Source organism: Aulonocara sp. 'chitande type north' Nkhata Bay, linkage group LG18, assembly GCF_057382095.1.
Source record: "Aulonocara sp. 'chitande type north' Nkhata Bay isolate Kocher_YH1m ecotype deep benthic linkage group LG18, A_spYH_male_GT1.1, whole genome shotgun sequence".
NCBI lineage: Eukaryota > Metazoa > Chordata > Actinopteri > Cichliformes > Cichlidae > Aulonocara > Aulonocara sp. 'chitande type north' Nkhata Bay.
This window is the reverse complement of record NC_141361.1, coordinates 11,507,131-11,524,897: the sequence shown is the minus strand read 5'-3', so window position 1 is coordinate 11,524,897 and position 17,767 is coordinate 11,507,131. Positions and strand designations below refer to the sequence as shown.

The window sequence follows — 17,767 nt, the reverse complement described above, 5'->3', positions numbered from 1 at the left end:
AGTATAGAAAGTTGGATCAGGGCATCCACAGTTAGGACATATGTAAACTGAAAACCTCTGACAAGTAAATATAAAACTTTAAGACATTTCATGACCTTACTTTTCTTTTTAAAAATCTTTAAAAATTCCTAAAGACCCTCTGGAACTGTGGTTCCTGAAATTTCACACCACTGGTTAAAACACAAAGCTGAGCAGCTGAAACATAAACTGCACTCAATTCCCCTGAAATAGCATGTCAGTGCTTTCTCGCTCCTGTTAACCTGAATTAACAATAATAAAATTCAAAACGTCCCTCTGTGTATCTGTAGCTCTGTATCAGTTTGTTATTCCTGTTCTGTGGCACTGCACACCCAGTGTCAAACAAGGAACACTTTGAGAATTATGTAAAACATTATCTACATTTCCAACACATGACCTCGTGTTATCGAATGGCTGATCGCACACTGAAAAGATGTGCTCCGACTAGTTATCATTTCCATACTTAAGTTCATATCCTGCATAGTAAACACTATGCCCTTACCCATAGGGTAGTTATGAAGGTGTGTGTGTGTGTGTGTATGTGTGTGTGTGTGTGGGGGGGGGGGGGGGGGTTATATTGTCATAAGGAACAAGAAATCACTGAAGAAATACATGATTAGGTGTGACAACTTTGATATGCACAGTTGGAGAGACAGCAAATGTATACCTTCACATGCCATCAACCACACAAGACAAAAGCAGCACCTGCTCTCACACATACTCACACACGTCCAAAGGTCTTACCTGTGAATAGTCAAAGTCAGAGAGGGGTGCTATGCTTTTGATGTAGTCAATTCTGAATTGGTCCTCTGGGTTGGCTAGCGGGACTGGGGGTATTAAAGTGCTCATTGCAGACACTATAGTCTAAGGAAAAAAAAAAAAAAACAAGCATTAAGCAGGATGAACACAAGGGGGTGGGGGGAATCTGATTGTAAGCCTGTATAATAATCAGTAAAATGGGATTGCAGAGGGATTCTGTGTATCAACAGAGACATTGAGCACATTTGGGAGGTGATGCAGATGAAACTCACCACTATGGCATCCTTCACGTTTTTCCGAATATCTTGGATTTTCTGTTTCTTTTCCCTGTGTGGGGAAGACAGAACAGAGACATCCCACCACATTAGACGAGTAACACAGAGTAACAAATTAAACATACAGGCCATGTGCTGTGTCTCAGTATACGTCCCAGCACTGGCAAAAACATATGCATGATTTCTTCCTACATATAGCATATTTTTCCTGCACAATTTACCACATTTTGTCAAACTTCAGAGCAGCAGGGCTGTACTTAGAGTTTCTAAAAAAAATCCTTTATTAAGACGCAGGGTTCCTCCCAAGTTAAAATGTGCATGTAAGCAATGAGTTTGCCACCTTGCTAAACCACTATTATTTTCGGCCATTTGAGAAATAAAGATGTATTTAAAGCTCAAGTAAATTAAACCCCCCTGAAATCCTCTTCGGTGGGCACCAATTATTTGTACATGTAGGTGGTGGGGGACCCTGTATATGACAATCCCACCCTCCTCTTCCCCAGATCTTGAAACTGCAAGATCATGCCTCCCTCAGTCAGGGAAATAAATTAAAAGCACACAAAAACAGGGTTTTCATATAGTTACATGACTCTGACATAAAGTGGGCCTGTTTAAAATAGCCCACTGTTAAGATCAATGCCATGCAAGGCCTTGCAGCAAAACAAATCATCAATAATAGGCCTGTGTCGATCACAACCTTTCACCCTCTCACATAAAACAGGAAACGGCAAATTATTTGCCATCTGTGTAACACTGACATCCTCACATATGTATGATAACTGTGCACGAAAAGAAGAGGGTGTGTGTGTGTGTGTATAGAGAGAGAGAGAGAGAGAAGGAGGGGGGAGGACGATATTAGCTGGTTTGCATGGGAAACTGGGCCCAACAGGCGCTGCAGTGCCTGGGGAAAATCCATTCACAGGCTATCTTCTGGCCTCGACAATGTTATTCATTAAGAGGGGAGCCATAAAAATAATCATTAATGCGATTTTTTTTTCATGTTGGCGTTTAACAGGCGTACTGAGCAGCACTCACTCTGCGTTGAAGCCGTTGACGTGTAGAATCCTCATCTGCTTCACAATGGTGCTTTTTCCGGACTCTCCCGCACCTTCGAAAATACACACAAACACATCACAAAATGACCACAAACACGGACATCCTGATTAGCGTGAACCCCTTCCACAGCACCGCAAAAGAAAGAAAGAAGAAAAAACCCAACAAAATCTGGAAATGAAGCCAGTTAATTGTAGGCTCCGGAGCTTCGCTTCCATCAATATCCACCCCCATGACATATTATTGCAAGCGCTGTCAAATGGGGCTACGTGTTCGGTAAACGAAAGGGATTACGGTTAGCTCACATTTCAGACAGCCATCACCACAGAAAGCAGCCTTACCCAGTAATAAGAGCCTGTGTGTGGCTTTGTACGCTTGTCTTTCCTTTTGCAACTGTTTTTCTATCTTTTTATTAGCCTCTCGTTGTGCCTTTTCGTCGATGCGTTGATCTTCAGTCTTGCTGTTGCCCAAACAACCCATCTTCCGTCGCCCTAACCCTTCCTTGTGGAATCGTTAAAAAATATATATATATTCTTTTTAAAAATGAAACCTGGGATGATATTGCGGGTTGAAATGACACAAGAAGGAGTCTGGTGTGAAATAAAAAAGGTTAAAAAAAATCACAGCGAGGCTTCTCCGTCGGAGGGAGGAATATGTTCCCCGTTACAATTCCGCTTTAGCCGCAGCCAACCGTCATCCAAACCGTTTGCTAGTTTACAAACCAAACGAAGAATAACGACTCGCTTCAACGGAGAAATCTAAAAAAAAATAGACATAAATAAGAAGAGAGAGGGGGGATTCAGTTTCTGGGAATCCAGTCAACTGTTCCTATCGCGTTTCCAACCCCTCTCTTCTCTCAGTATTTTTTTTTCTATCTGAATTTCTATCAGTATTTCTGTCTCTTTAACTCAGCACTGCCTCTCTCTGTAGCACCAGGAAGTAGCCGTGCACCGTGGAGGTGGAAAACAAACCTGCGTTAAACTGTAACATTAACAACCCGCACTCATAGAGCATTTTAGAACGTGTGTGCCAAAATACGACGAGCCATTCCAGATTTAGTCCGTTTGCTGTCCCGCTATCAAAGTAATCGAAAGAAAGTGGAAACCCGGACGCGACTCTCTCTCTCGACTGCTTTTGCAGAGGGGCTGGGTCTCTTCTCGTTGGCTTTCAGTCAGTGAGACAGCCCTGACCCTAAACTGGCAACCCAGTTACAGCGACTGTCTGCGTGCGCAATGGGCTTTTACCTGGCTGAGGTTTTTACAATAGACTACAGGTCTGGCAACACATCACAGCGGTCGCGGGCAGGGGCGTTTCTACGATTTGTAGGGCCGATGTCACACGACAGGCCCCACCGGAAGTTAGACTGTTTGATAAAAGAAAATACATATGTAGAGAAATGGGGCACAAAGCACAGTGTTTACTAATATACTATTACTATAATCCCAATTCAGTATTTATAGAGAAGTTTTAGCATGCCAGTACACTAAAATTTTAGAAAGTAAAATGCTCATTAACCAGAATAGTTAATTATTGATTAATGGATCATCTTTAATTTTGTTTTTCATGTTTGTTTGTTTTTTGTTTGTTTTTTTAAACTAGAACAGAAGTCAATGATTGTGGGAAATAATAATAATAATAATAATAATAATAATAAATACTGAAAGATCTCTAGTTCAAATATAGAAATTTTCTGTGTGGTTTTTTTTTTTTTTTTTTTTTTTTTTTAAAAATGTAGTTTTCAGTTTTTAAATTTCCAACATAGCCGTTTCTCTGAATAGGTATGGGCCCCACTTTAATGCATAATTGTGCACATCACATTCATTTTGCAGCTACAGATGATTTTAACTATATAACTATTGCTGTATGTCGCTATCTATAATAATAATAACAATAATAAGTCATTTATAAGTAGATTTCTATTTTTAGGTTCTGCTAGTTAATTTACTTATTGAAGAAAAAAAATATTTATTTATATATTTATTTATATATATATATTTATATATATATATATATATATATATAGATATCTGAAGGAATATCATAGGAAGAGCCTCCCATATGTTTGACTCTCTCAGAAGCAAAACTCAAAGTACTTTTTAAAAAATAATGTTTCACAGTATAAATATGTAGAAAGAAATACTGGGATTGCATGTTCTACAGTAAAATATACAAACCAACACTAATGACCTCTGCGGACCTTTAGGCATCAGTGCATAAAAATCAAAATAATTTTGTAGTTTATATCATTGCATTTGTTTAGCAACAACTCTGAAAACAACTGTCACTGAGCAGAGTTCAGTGCTACGAGATAAAAGCTTTACCACATAAAACTAAAGAAAAACTCAACTTGAATGATGGAAAAATGAGTCAGAAATGCCACAGCCTTCTCTTGGCTCAAGATTCATTAAGACAGGCTGAGACGAGGTTGAAAACTGTTCTGTGATCTGACAAATGAAAATTTGAAATTACTTTCATGGATGCTGCATATTCTAGGCTAAAGAGAAGTGATGACGTTTTCAGGGAAGGCCTTTGCTTATTTCAGAAATACAATGCCAACATTTCCAGCACTGTAACAGTGAGAGAGTCCAGGTGCTAAACCGATGTGCCTCGAGTCCAGATCCGTCACCCACTGAAATCACTTCGCATATTATGAAGAAGAAAATGAGACAAATGAATCCCCATTGTTGAACAGTCACTTATCAAGCCTTGAAAACTTTCCTGGGAACTCCTTGGTTCCTAGGAAATGGTGATACCACACGGAACTGTCTCAGTTTTTGACTGAGATGTAGTGCTGGCAGGAAATTGAACATAAACACATTATCTTTCTCATTTAAGAGAAACCTGACAGGGATTTTGGGATAAACATTGAGCATTTTTAGCTTTGATGTAATCATTTTGCTGGTGAAAAATAAAATGTTGCATGTTTAAGTAGTTTTAACTGTGGCATTGCAGCATTTACTTAAGTAAAGCATCCGAGAACCTCAAGAGATAAATTTGAGAAAACCTGATTTTTTCCAGAATTTTGTCTGATTCTTCCCATTTTAGTTTTGATTCCTGGACAACTTTAACTGTTGTTAGGTATGTCTTTTCAGTTGCTTATTAACACACATATTTAAATCAGCCAATCACATGACAGCAAGCAAAGACACCATGTATGCATGTAGGTCAAGAAAGCTGTAGTTCAAGCTGAGATTAAAAATAGAGAGGAAAGGTGATTTAAGTTACTTTGAATGTGGTGTGGTTGTTGGTATCAGACATGCTGCTCTGAGTATTTTAGAAACTGCACAGATTCCCCAAACCATCATCTCTAGGGTTTTAAGAGAATGATAGTGGCCTAATGGTGTTTGGGATATTTTCTAGGCAAACTTTGGGCCTCTTCGTACCAGCTGAGCATCATTTAAAACACTACAGCCTACCTGAACATTGTTACAAAGCTCAAATCATCTGAAAATGGTTTCTGAAACATGAGTTCACTGCACTCAAATGGCCTCCACAGTCGCCAGATCTCAATCCAATACAGCATCTTTGGGATTTGGTGAAAGGAGAGATTCGCGTCATGCATGTGCAACTGATGAATCAGCAGTAACTGTGCGACGCTATGATGTCAATATGGACCAAAATCTGTGCTGAAAGCAGCTCTGAATGCAAAAGGGAGTCCAACACAACACTAGCAAGGTGTACCTAATAAAGTGGCCACAAGCATGTATATACTGAAATTTCTGAGCAATTTGAGACACTCCATAAAACAAGATCTAGCAACGTGATAAGTTACATCTAGTCAATCGCTCTGCTGTAAAATTGCAGTGATACTAACAAGAGATAAAATGTTGTTTAGTTCTATTAAATAAGCATAATGTTATCCTCAACCTGATCTCAAACTGCAAAGTCCAAATGACGGAGCACAGGAGTATTTTAATTATACGTTAAGCAAAGATAAAAGAAATGCCTTTCTTCTGAGTTTCATCCTTTGTGAAACTCAATGCTCAGCACACATTAAAGCCATGTTTGCCACCGACACAGTTTACACGCCTGCCCGCCGTGCCGTGTGGCGGGCTCACTAAAGAGATGTTTAGGATGTTAAATAAGTGCTTAGTGCCACGTCTTCCTTACTCATAAATGTTTACCTGCCAGAGGCTAAACCAATAAACCAACCGTAAACCATGGACCACCACAGAATGAAGGATTTATCCCAGAGACCATCCATCTGACAGTTTTGCCAGAGCTTAGACCTGCAGTAGAGCTACAACCACATGAACGGCCCTCAATTAAGATCAATTAAAGGCATTTGATAAAGTTTGCTTGTGATGGCTTTTCTTTCTTTCTTTCTTTCTTTCTTTCTTTCTTTCTTTCTTTCTTTCTTTCTTTCTTTTTAAAGTTGGCATTTACGGTTACATTTAAATTTAGTTTTAAATTTAGAACAGCATTGCGTTATTTGTCAAAGCAGTATTTACGAAACAAACTCATTTTATTCACGTCATCACAACGTCTCATAGCTCTCGCTAGTCCCGCCTTCCTGTGTTAAAACACAAACTATCAGTACCAGTCTGCTGCATTCAGGTTTTAAAAACTAGCCGCAAAATGTACTGTACATATTAATACCATCACTAAACGCGTCACTGAACAACGAGGTTATTTTTGAAACATATACCAAGGAATCTGCGATTATTCTGTCCGAAATGCAAATACCAGTTTCCTGTAGTGAAATTAGTAGAACAAAGTTACCCAGCATGCAAAACCACTCTTGAACTCTCACTACCACCATAAATACTCCATCACCAAAAGAGGGAAAAATCCGGCTGCCGGCCTGAGAAAGCAAGGTCAAAACAAGTGGCTGGCCCACACCACCCTCTAGTGGCTACGCGCAGAATTGCACGCAGGCTGTCGAGCTCCCCATGAATGATGCAGAAGTAGGTTTTGCTGCATAAATTATTGTCCTTTTTAGGAAGTACCGTCTGATATTTATATTTAGCTTGCCGCTGCTTCCTCTTAACTAGACTAAAAGTGTGTGCCAATACTCATTTTTCTTTTAAGTCCCTCTCCAAACAAAGATTGCTCTCATTTATCTGTACTTCACTTGAAGTCCTTTTTTTCTGCCATCTTTGTCCAGGATTTGACACGAGTCACATCTAGTGAAGGAGAAAGGTTTCTCAATGTTCCACCTAAATTCAATCTGTATCTGCATGAACAGCAGAACTAGCTTTTGATATCATGTGCAAAAACATGCAACTTTTAGCAGATGCATGATTTGTATCCTGTGGAGACATGAGAAAAAGATAAAGAGAGATGGGGCTTAAAGAATCCCGACTTGAAATCGCAGGGAAAACTCTACACAAACAGGGGTGATGGTAGAAGAATTACATCCGGGGGGTAAAAAACAAAAACAACAAACCGTCTTTATATCTTATTTTGGAGCAAAGAAAAAAAATCAGCAAACGTAAGCAATTTTTGTCAGATTTGACAGGCAAGTCTATACATATGATTTTTGGGTCCACTGAAGTTAAAGTTAATTTTCATAAAACTTCAGGATAACAATCAAAATAGGCGATCAGAGGGCTTTGAAGGTGGTACTGAGAACTGGCTTTTGAGTGAGGTACGAGGCCTTCTGTCTAGCAGTTAAACTTTTGAATGTGTGAAAGAGTTTTAATCTATCAGTGTGACATCTGTAAAGGTCACTATGAAAAATCAATCAGTGCCTCCCACCTGACTCTGAGCCCTAAAGTACAAAGGATGGGTTGAAATTCAGGACCTTTTTTTATATATATTATTTTTCCAGCAGTTTTGAGACCTCATTACTTTAATGAGTAGTGAGTAATAAATGTTACCTGGATGTGCTATCTGTTTTCTGATCATTCCCACAATAAAACAATAAAAGGTTATATCATCATGGCTCTTTAAAACAAGTTAAAGAATATGAAAAGCCCCATTTTGATACCATCTTTTATACTGTGTCAAAAAGATTCTCTAACAGTCTTATTTTGAGTGTTTTAGGGCTTTTAAAATATAAAACGTGAGGACCAAAGTTTGCATGCTTTCATTAAATAGAGTAAGGTTATTAAATTAGCCAATTCTGACAGGGTGAGGTGGGAACATTTTTCAGATTTGGCCTGTTGATTTTATATAGTAGAAGACATACTTGCCAATTAAGGTCTGTGTCAGTGTATTCACATGTGCAGCCTTGGAAGCAGCTCTCAGATCAGTATTACAAGTAAATCTGTTTTTTGTCTGACATTAATAGTTCTCCCCTCCATTTTCACTCTTACATGTATCCACACCTCGAGTGACTCGGGTTTATTTCCCATACCCGCTTAAAGCCCCTTAAACACAGCTGCAAATGCTGCACAGTTGCACTGTGCAAGTAAAACACAGGCTTTACCAAAACTATTGCACTTTACATTTAATATAGTCAAATATAAGGCTTTCTGGCTGGGAAAAGATTATAACTGCCAGTGGGCTGTAACGGCAGACCTAATAATAACTGACACTTGAAAGAGTTCTTTTCTCCACATAAATCTTCTACACTTATTTACTGGCCCGGCTATAATTGAAGCATGTATTGTATAAACAAGGCACGCGTCCAAATGATATGCAGCTAAAATTAGCCTCCTTGAAATTTTTTCTGAGGCTGGAAAGAACTTTACAGCACTCTCTGTGGGGACAGAGGCTCTTGATAAAGCATAAATTATACTGTAAGCACAACGTGAAGAACAACCACGGTCCAATGTCCTTCGAATGTGGCGTGGTTCACTCTGATGAAGCAATCACAACTATCAAGACAACTCACACTGCGACCTTGCTATCAGTATCATAAACACGACTGTAATTCATACTCCAGTACCTGCTGTTGCTCATTACATTAACTGGGAACTCTAAGCAATGAGTAGCAAAGTTCAGGAGTGGTCAATGATAAAACCCATTTAGACAGAAGCAAAGTTCAGTTGCCTCTGCTTGTATTCGAAAGGGCTGGGGGTGGGGCCTGTGTGAATGAGTAAGCTTTTCCAAAGTGTGCATGTTTTCACATGGAGGATAGGGACTCAAAAGGCAAACAAAAACAAAACTAAAAAGCACATCTCGTAGGGACTTCCAACGAAATCCGCATTTAGCCAGCCTACCTCGTTTCAGTGATCGTTTCGGTCAGAAGTACCACATTGTTAGCAGCCTGTTGTTCAGGCTTATGAAGGCGATAAGGCTGAGATATGAAACAGCCAGTTAAGGACATCTAGGAAAGCTGTAACAGATATTATCAGAGGACTGTGGAGAATCTGAGCCAAGAGGCCAAACAATAAAGTAACTTCCTCTCCAAGAAATCATAGGAACTTTCCTTCCAGTTCCCATCCCTGTATTCCTGCACTGCAAGTAAAAAATGCACTACTTCACATTTTCTGAAGTGTCTTTTATTTGAACACGCCTAATAAAGAATGTTTTTACTGTAGGTTTGAAGAAAATATAACATTACTGTGCTGTGAGAAGTCCAGATAATAATAATTACACACAGATCCGTGACTTTCTGTGTCTAAACAGATAAATGAAAAGGCCTATTTTTGACTAAAATGAGCCATCTTGCTTTGCAATTCAAACACATCGGATATGTTAAAGTTGCAGAGCATGTGGCAATCTCATAACCTTTAATAAAGGGATGCATCTTCATTAGAGAAGCTATCATTAAATATTTCATTTATATTTCTGTGTAACGTCGTCAGTAAACTACACAAGCAAGCTTTAACCTCCTGGAAATCGGCAGTGCCTTAAACTTTGCTATGCTATTTAAAGAAAACTTCCCATATGAGGAAAAACTTTTTTAGTATGTAACAGTTATGTAACAAAGTTACAACTTCCTGTTCAAGGATGAAAGCTTAGTTTTTATTCTTATCAGGTATCCAACTAATCCCAAATAGATCCCAAACAGGAACTCGGGTCTCAGGAGGTCAAAAATATTGGATCAGAAGTGATTTACCTTCACAGGCTGACTTATTTTGTCAAATTGCAATTTTTAAATGTCTGAACAAACTAGTCACAGATCTGCTCCATAAAATTGATTTTAAAATTCCACTATTGATGCTTTGCAGAAAGATCTACACTTAAACACTCATATATACTTTTTGTTGCATCCAAAGGCACTATAAAGAAAGTGGTTGTTTTGTCTTTTATGTTGAGGGTATTTGTACATTTTGCACTATTACGCAGTTTTTAACGATCTGACTTTGTATGCTTCCTTGATGGTGGCCTTTCCTGTAAAAGGTTTGCTCTCGATGGGACTTCCTGGTTAAATAAAAGAAAATTTGATCAGTCCCCTTTCGAGGTTAAAAGGTCCAGAGAGCTGGAAAACCCTGCCATAAGAAATAAAGACATGACTGATTTTACAACTTTTAACACCGAGGAAAAACTAAGGCAAATCTGTGATCACTCTTCTCAGGGACTGTTTTTTTTTTTTTTAAATCTGTTCCATTTTATTATTTCTTTATGTTTATTTTACACCTAATTTGCAAATTATTTGTGGCTAGAAGTCCTACAATTATGACTACATATATATTTTATTTAAATATAGTGCATGCAACGTCCCTACTATATACATAAACAAATATGAATCACTTCTATTTCCATTATCCGTCATTATGAGTCACATTTTTCCACTTGTCAACGATCTAAAGAACATAAAGAAAGTCAACCTGCTATCACAGAAGACCAATGAATGAATCTCACAAATATCTGTATTTAAAAAAAAGCTTGAACGTGTGAAGTTTTGCTAAAATACTTTTTTTTTTAAATGATGAAATGTCTCAGCTCCACAAGAAATTATCTTTATTTCTGTATTCGAACATAAAATCTTGGAAAATGAAGAAAAATTATTTACTTTTAGGAAAAGAAACTGTTTCAGCTTCACTTCAGCAGGTTAACATCATATTTTCCAAGTTAGTGCTGAATTAAAATATTACTCATCAGCTGTTACCATATGAAGAAAAAGCCTAACACAGCATCCGAACATTTACCTGATTGTATAAATATTACCAAAGCGTGCTCAAAGCCTAGCACGGCAGCCCATTTATGGTCCGCATTCGTTCCTCTTAATCATTGTTATTTCACTAAATTACTGCAGCAAATACAAACAGATAAAGTGACCCAGATTAGGCACCATACGTTGCGTTGAAATGTAACACTATTTGAAAGGTGTCCACTTTCAGAGGAACACAAACCACCTCAGTCCACTGCAACAGGAGTCCTGCTGGAGACTGGCAGGATATAAAGCCCCAGAGGCCTCTCGGGAGAAGCCAGAGGTGGCCCGCAAGGGCTGCTGGGTGTACCAGGAGAGTCAGCCAGCTCCCAAAAATAACTGTGATCCTATGGAGGCAGATCACGCTGAAGTAACACAGGTCAAACATGCTGTAAGCTTCCATGGAAGAATGTATGACAGTGGCCTGTGCGGCTTCATTAGGATGAGCCATTTCTTCCTGTGTGTAATTAGTGGGAGCTGTTTACTCAGGAAATTAAACTGGCAGCCATTTATAATAATCGAGGAAAGAAGCAGTGCACTTTTCGAAGTAGAGGAAATGCATGCGATACAGCATCAAGCCTGGCATGAAACTGCGAAAAACAAAAGAGCATCAGTTCTGTTTTTATTGTAAATGTGTCGACATCTAAGTCTTTTATAATCAGGTTAGCCCTGGCCACCTTTAAGCTTCTGCTCCTGGTCAAGATTTTCTCTCTTGAAAAAAAAAAATCAAGTGCTGTGCAAGTTTTCTTTTACAGTAGAGGGGTGAAATAACACAAATTACAAGATACATCTATATAAAATATGACAGTATTAATTAAAGTGTAATCTCAAAAGCAGCTGGAGGGCTGAATTCAAAGATGGGTGTTACATTTTCGTTTCTGCGCTGAATGCTCTGCGAGGTGGTCGAAATGAGCTCTAAGCCATTTCCGCTGGTGAAGAGGTCCAGCCCAAAATCGCCATCATTCTGAGCATAAGACTGGAAATCATATAAACAATCCATCTATGGGACCCAGTGATGGTCTGGTTAAGTATACAAGTCCTGTGGTTTATATAAACACGTTTAAAATCAATACGTGTCCCACATACTTATTTAAATATGAATTTGCTGGTTATGGGTTTTTTTTCCACACTATAATAATTTACTGTATACAAAGGGCCATAACCCCCAATTATTTATTAAACTGATCACTTACAAAGGCTGACAAATCTATGTGAACTTGTAAATTCTTCATAAATGAAGGTGTAACCATCAAACCGAAGGTCAGAACTGGGATCAGTCTGTAAGTTTGTACTCTGAGTGGATCATTTTATCATATTTGTTTGGTTATTTAAAATGCAGACTCTAAATGTGCAACAGTTAGCAAAAAGGTCATTTTTTATTATATTATACACATATAGAGAACTCCAGAGTAAATATGATCTAATACTACAAGTTACCATAATATGCTTTAAAATATTATTTGAACCATTTATTCAATTGGTTAACTTTTTTTTTCAAAGACAGACTATTTTTGGTGTCTCTGGGCAGATAACGCACTTAAAAATAAAACTTTAAAGAATCACAGGAGCCAAATTTAGCATGCAGTGCCTGATGCAAATCACCTTATCTCGATTCATCTTTCACAATTACACCATTTACATTTGTCAGTGTTAATCGAGCTATTTTATTGGAAATCCCTAAAGTGAGCTCACTCTACATCACAGGCTCCTATACACTCCTCCGCTGTTTATTAAAGCAAAATAACATAGTTATTGAAACCCCTTTACTGTAAACATGTAACAGTTTAGCCAAAAGTCCATTTTTAACAAATAATATTATAAAATACTCTCTCATACATGATTGCTAGAGCAAACATGGTCCTATAACCAAAAGCTAAGTAGTCTTTTTATAAGAACCGAACTGATATATTGGTCACTTGATCACAGATATGCTGTGTCGTCCAATTAATATTTAAAAAACAGAATATAGAGGTAGAAAAATAAGTTTGGGATAACTTTAAAATGGTCGATATATCTTTAAAATATATAATATAAATCTCTGCCTGCTGTGGCTCCCATATCAGACAGACTCTAATTGTTATGAACCATATTTGCATATTATAGTCTATCACAAGAAGCCAACTCTAGTCACTATATTGCAGAGTGAAACGCTTTACTATACTGCACCACATGAGTCCCAACATTTATTGAGCAAACCAGCGAGCTATATTCTGTGTGTACACTAAACTGTACTTGAACAAGGCACAGCAGCAAGAAGCTAAATGATCTCTATGCAGTACATATTTGTACACTAAGGTCACCTTACACACTTTATGGATTCATTTACTGGAGGGAGGGGAAAAATGACTACTGTAACTAGATGTACCTGTTGTCTCCGGTTATATAATTACAGGAGTGGTTGTCACATTGTGTGCCTTGTGATTTTGTCCCAAACTTACAATATTATTCCCGTAGCACAAAAAGCAATAAATGAGATGTAAATGCAGTGTATTAGTGAACAAGCAGTCCGATTGATGAATTGCTTCCCTTTGTGGGCCAAACTACAACGATCTAAACTGTAGGTGTCATTTAAGTGCAGGTGATCCAAAGCGTCTTCAGAATTTAAAGAAGAATTAACAACATTTCAACATGTGGGCTTTTTTCTGCAAATACAAACTGACGTACGCCTTGAAATCTTGGGGTGCCTTGGGTACAAAAACGTGTGAAAACCACTTGTTTTAGGTATAACATCTAATTTAATAGACACTAGAGCATTACTAAAGCAGCCTGTATTACAGTATATTTGTTGGTGGGTATGACTTTAAAAAGTGCTCCAGCTCCTCCACATAAGTGCTGAGTGGGAATAACCAAACAGCCAAAGCTAAGGCATCTTTAGATTATCTTTACAGAGAAAGTCAGCTGCACTTATAGGACACTCCAGAGTCCAAATGTGCCAGCTAATAAAAGAAATATTTGTTTTCTGTCGCCTTGGACATATGCCACACTCATACTATGATAGAGGCTACTACACAAGGCAAATACGGCCCAGTATAGCCTCCAGCTAAGAAGTGTCTGTGTGCCCATGTAATGTTTATGTTTGTCCCTGATTAACAGTCGACATTTCGCTTAATTGGCTATTCAAAAATCCCCATAACCCTGAATGTAACTGTGACAGCAAGGATCCGGTAGTCTAAACGTCCATCTTCATCACTTGTCATTGACAGCCGCAGGGAGTTTAGTCTTCACAGTCAAGCCAACAGATGTGGCAACAGGCCTCGCTAGAGCAGTGACATAATTTCTGGAAAGGCCAGTGCGTTTTTTGGTTTCTAATAATAAAACAGAGGTACACAACCTACCGAGCAGCAGCAGCCGATGCGTCTGTTTGTACTCCCGTTTGAGCTCCTTGAGCACCCTGTCTATATTCTTACTGACTTTCTTCGCCTCCTTCTCGGCCTCCTTCTCCTCCACCAGCAGTTTGTCACAGTTTTTCTGCTTTTGGGTGCTTGTTTTTTGCAGCAGCTGTAAGCGGCGGCCGCGGTCCTTCCCCGTCCCTTTACCGCTGCCTCCACCTCCGCCGCCTCCGTTCTGTATGAGCACACCGTCGGTACCGGTGTCTCCACGGCGGTGCTCCCCGGCCGGGAGCCTGGCAGGGTCCCCGGGGCGCACCAGGCCGCCGCGTAGCGACGAAGTCTCCCCGCATCCCCCGGTGTCCTCCTGGCGAGCTCCCCCGGCGCGTGTCGGCACGGCGGCATCCGGAGGCTGGTCCGAGTCCGAGGTAGCGTTGGAGATAGAGCCGCTCAGGTCCCCGAAGAGCCGGGGACGCAGACTGTAGCACAGCCCCATGTTGAAACCAATATGTGTCTGTGAATGTGATTTTTCATAAATTAAAATATCAAAAAAAAATCGCCGTTGTGCCACGAGCCCTAACGAGCCATCGTCACATTGGAGCTCCAGCGATGCGATTCAGGTCCGAATTTGAGCCGAAAACGTGAATGAATTATGCTCCGACATTTGCTATATGTCATTTTGCATTTTCCCCAGTCAGCCTTCGCTTCGTAGTTAGTGGATCACCTGATCCTTTAGTGGACACTGCGGGTCCACCTTACCGTAAGTAACCAAAAGCACAACCTTGGAAAAAAACGCGTCTATGCGCCTCACAGACAGGCAACAATCTCACTGCACAGTTGTTAGGTGCAATGCACGGCACGTCACATTACTACAGTATGGCCATTTCGAGAATGCTGGTCATGGTTTTCATTCCTCACATTTCATGCTTGTATCTCTAAATCAGTTGGTGGCTCCTGCTCTCTAGACCGTAATCTCTATTTTAAGACACGGCACCAAAGCGTTTCTTTATTTGGCCCTGCAAACATTCCTCTGACACGATCTGTGGCGCACACAAGGATATTAGAAAGATATTACCAAAATGGCACTTTAACTCTTAACATTGTTTCTATGATTTAAAAAATATATATTAGGCACTACTGTATGTTTTAACAGTGGGAGCTAGTGTCTTAAGCAGGGGCGTGTCAACAAGGGAGAGGATGTGGTGGCACAGTCCCCTCTCTGTCACCTCAGCTGGTGCTAAAAAACTGTTTACCTGTAGAAAATATAACTACATACACAATTTGTATCAATTATATATGTATAATAAATTAAGGCCCATTATACCAGGTAAAAATGAGACTGTTATTTATAAACCGTGTATAAAGTTCTGAAAATGAACTCCACTCTTACCAGCAGCAACATTAAATGTATATGTGGATGCCAGTGCATTAAGAATTAAATCCACCGATAAAAAATATAAGTACTTTAAATTTTTCAGTTTTTTGAGTATTCCCAGATCAAATAATGTTGTTTGAACAGTACAAACAGTTTTGAATGCTAGCCATTTTTCTCCTGCGTTTAGCGTTTTTCCTGTTTTTCCTTGTGTTTATGATTGATAACCTTGTGCATAACAAAATTCACAAACAGATTTAATGTGTTTGTGAATTTTACCTTTTGGCAAAATGTCCTGGATTTTTATTATACGTGCATGACAGTGTATGACCTGTTTGCTCCTGCACTGGTTCCTCTTTCTCATGGTTCATCACATTATCACAACATGAATAATGTTTTTTAATGCTTCCTTTATTTTCTCATAAACAGTTTTTTGTATTGTGAGTCTAAACAACATAATTTGGGGGAGTTCCATATAATATAAAAACTATAACATATTTAAGCCATGCAAAATATGACCTTCATGCTATGATGATTTTCTGAATTTTCCAACATTTTTCAGTTAAAATAGGACTCACAGGAGAAACCACAGCAAGAAGATGAGTCTTGTATCAAAATGTATTTATATATTTAATCAGACCTTTATAACTTGTTTTGAACAGCCTTCTGTCCCACACAGTGATGCAATCCTTTAAATTGTACTCAGAAATCCACGTTTTTAAGTTTTTAAATTACGAGAACCTTAACTTAAAAACATCCAGGCTACAAATGCTTCTTCCTGTTACTCTGACATAGACATTAAATCAGTACGGTTTTACTATTAAAACTATGACATATCAATTTGATTCTGGCACTGAGAATGGCTGTAAAATTGACCTTGTTGCACTTTTGAAATGTGATGATTTAAAAAGTGCCAAATATTTAGCACCATTGGCACTTCGAGGCTGTCTAACTTTTACCTTCATCGTATGAAGGCTTCATGAACAGCACTAGAGTCAGTGTGGGGCACTTGAATTAAGTGTCTGATAACTGGGGAGCTTTGTGACTTGAATAATCGGATCAGAAAACATTCTGACTACACAAACAGGTGCAGAGAGCAAATTGGACCACTAGATGGAGCACTTGTGAAACAGTAAGCCAGTGATAGAAGTGCTTCTTCCTCTGGGAGGCTGTTTCTGCAACAGCATGATGTGCATTAGTAAAGAAGATCTGTAGCATAGTTTGAAACCCTCTACTCTGAGCCACAATTGAACCCCAAAAGACAAGCACCAGTATGTTTTTACATTATGAACCTTGTAGGTTCCATGCTGTTGTTTTGACTTAACAATGTCCTTTTACATTGTATAGGTTCTGGGATAGTCTCAAGTGCATTTATTGTGTGGGAGGGATGGAAGGGTCAGCAAAGTGACATGGTGCGTGGGACGCATCACATTTTTGAGTTTGCCCAGAGTTAACATATCTGAGTTTGGGCATCTGAAGAGTCTATTCTTGATGTTTTTGGGGGGTTGTGTTGTTGTGTGGTTTTATTTTGAGTCCTTACCTTGGTTTCATTATTTCGTGTACCAGTTTTCTTTTTTTTTTTCTGAGTTTCCCTCATGTGCTTTTGTATCTTGTTCATTGTGACTTTTCTTGTCACTGTGTTTAATTTTCTTGTTATTTATTGTTTTCGTTTGACAGTTAGTGTCCTGTGTTTGTCTTGATTATGTTCACCTCTTTCCCCTCCTGTTTCTACTTTGCCAATTAGCCTTCTGTATATAAATAGTCCTGCCTTCCCTTTGTCATATAGTGTCTGTGTATTTTTCCTGTGTGTGATCTTCTTTTTCTGGTTTTACTACATGTGAAATATTGATATTAAATATCATTAAATATTGAAATATTGATCATATGTAAATGTGAGGGGTCAGATTATGCAAGGATCTGGGTAATGGAAATATAAACTTGTGTGTGCCATGTGCTGATAAAGATGATGTCATGTGAG

General features: G+C 38.8%; 1 protein-coding gene across 2 annotated transcripts in view; it reads right to left on the bottom strand.

The window, feature by feature from the left end:
- gnal2 (guanine nucleotide binding protein (G protein), alpha activating activity polypeptide, olfactory type 2) overlaps window positions 1-15,136 on the bottom strand; it is a 53,804-nt gene extending 38,668 nt beyond the window's left edge. The window contains exons 1-4 of one of the 2 annotated variants that reach the window (XM_086271249.1): window positions 14,427-15,136; window positions 2,088-2,160; window positions 1,050-1,104; window positions 763-882 (exon numbers count right to left, since the gene is read on the bottom strand). In XM_086271249.1, coding sequence (XP_086127375.1) covers window positions 763-882; window positions 1,050-1,104; window positions 2,088-2,160; window positions 14,427-14,913 — 735 coding nt within the window. In that variant the 5' untranslated portion in view covers window positions 14,914-15,136. Of the gene's footprint in view, window positions 1-762; window positions 883-1,049; window positions 1,105-2,087; window positions 2,161-2,446; window positions 3,645-14,426 lie in introns of those variants that run through there. The other variant, XM_086271250.1, reaches the window with a different exon arrangement.
- Window positions 15,137-17,767: the final 2,631 nt, after the last annotated feature.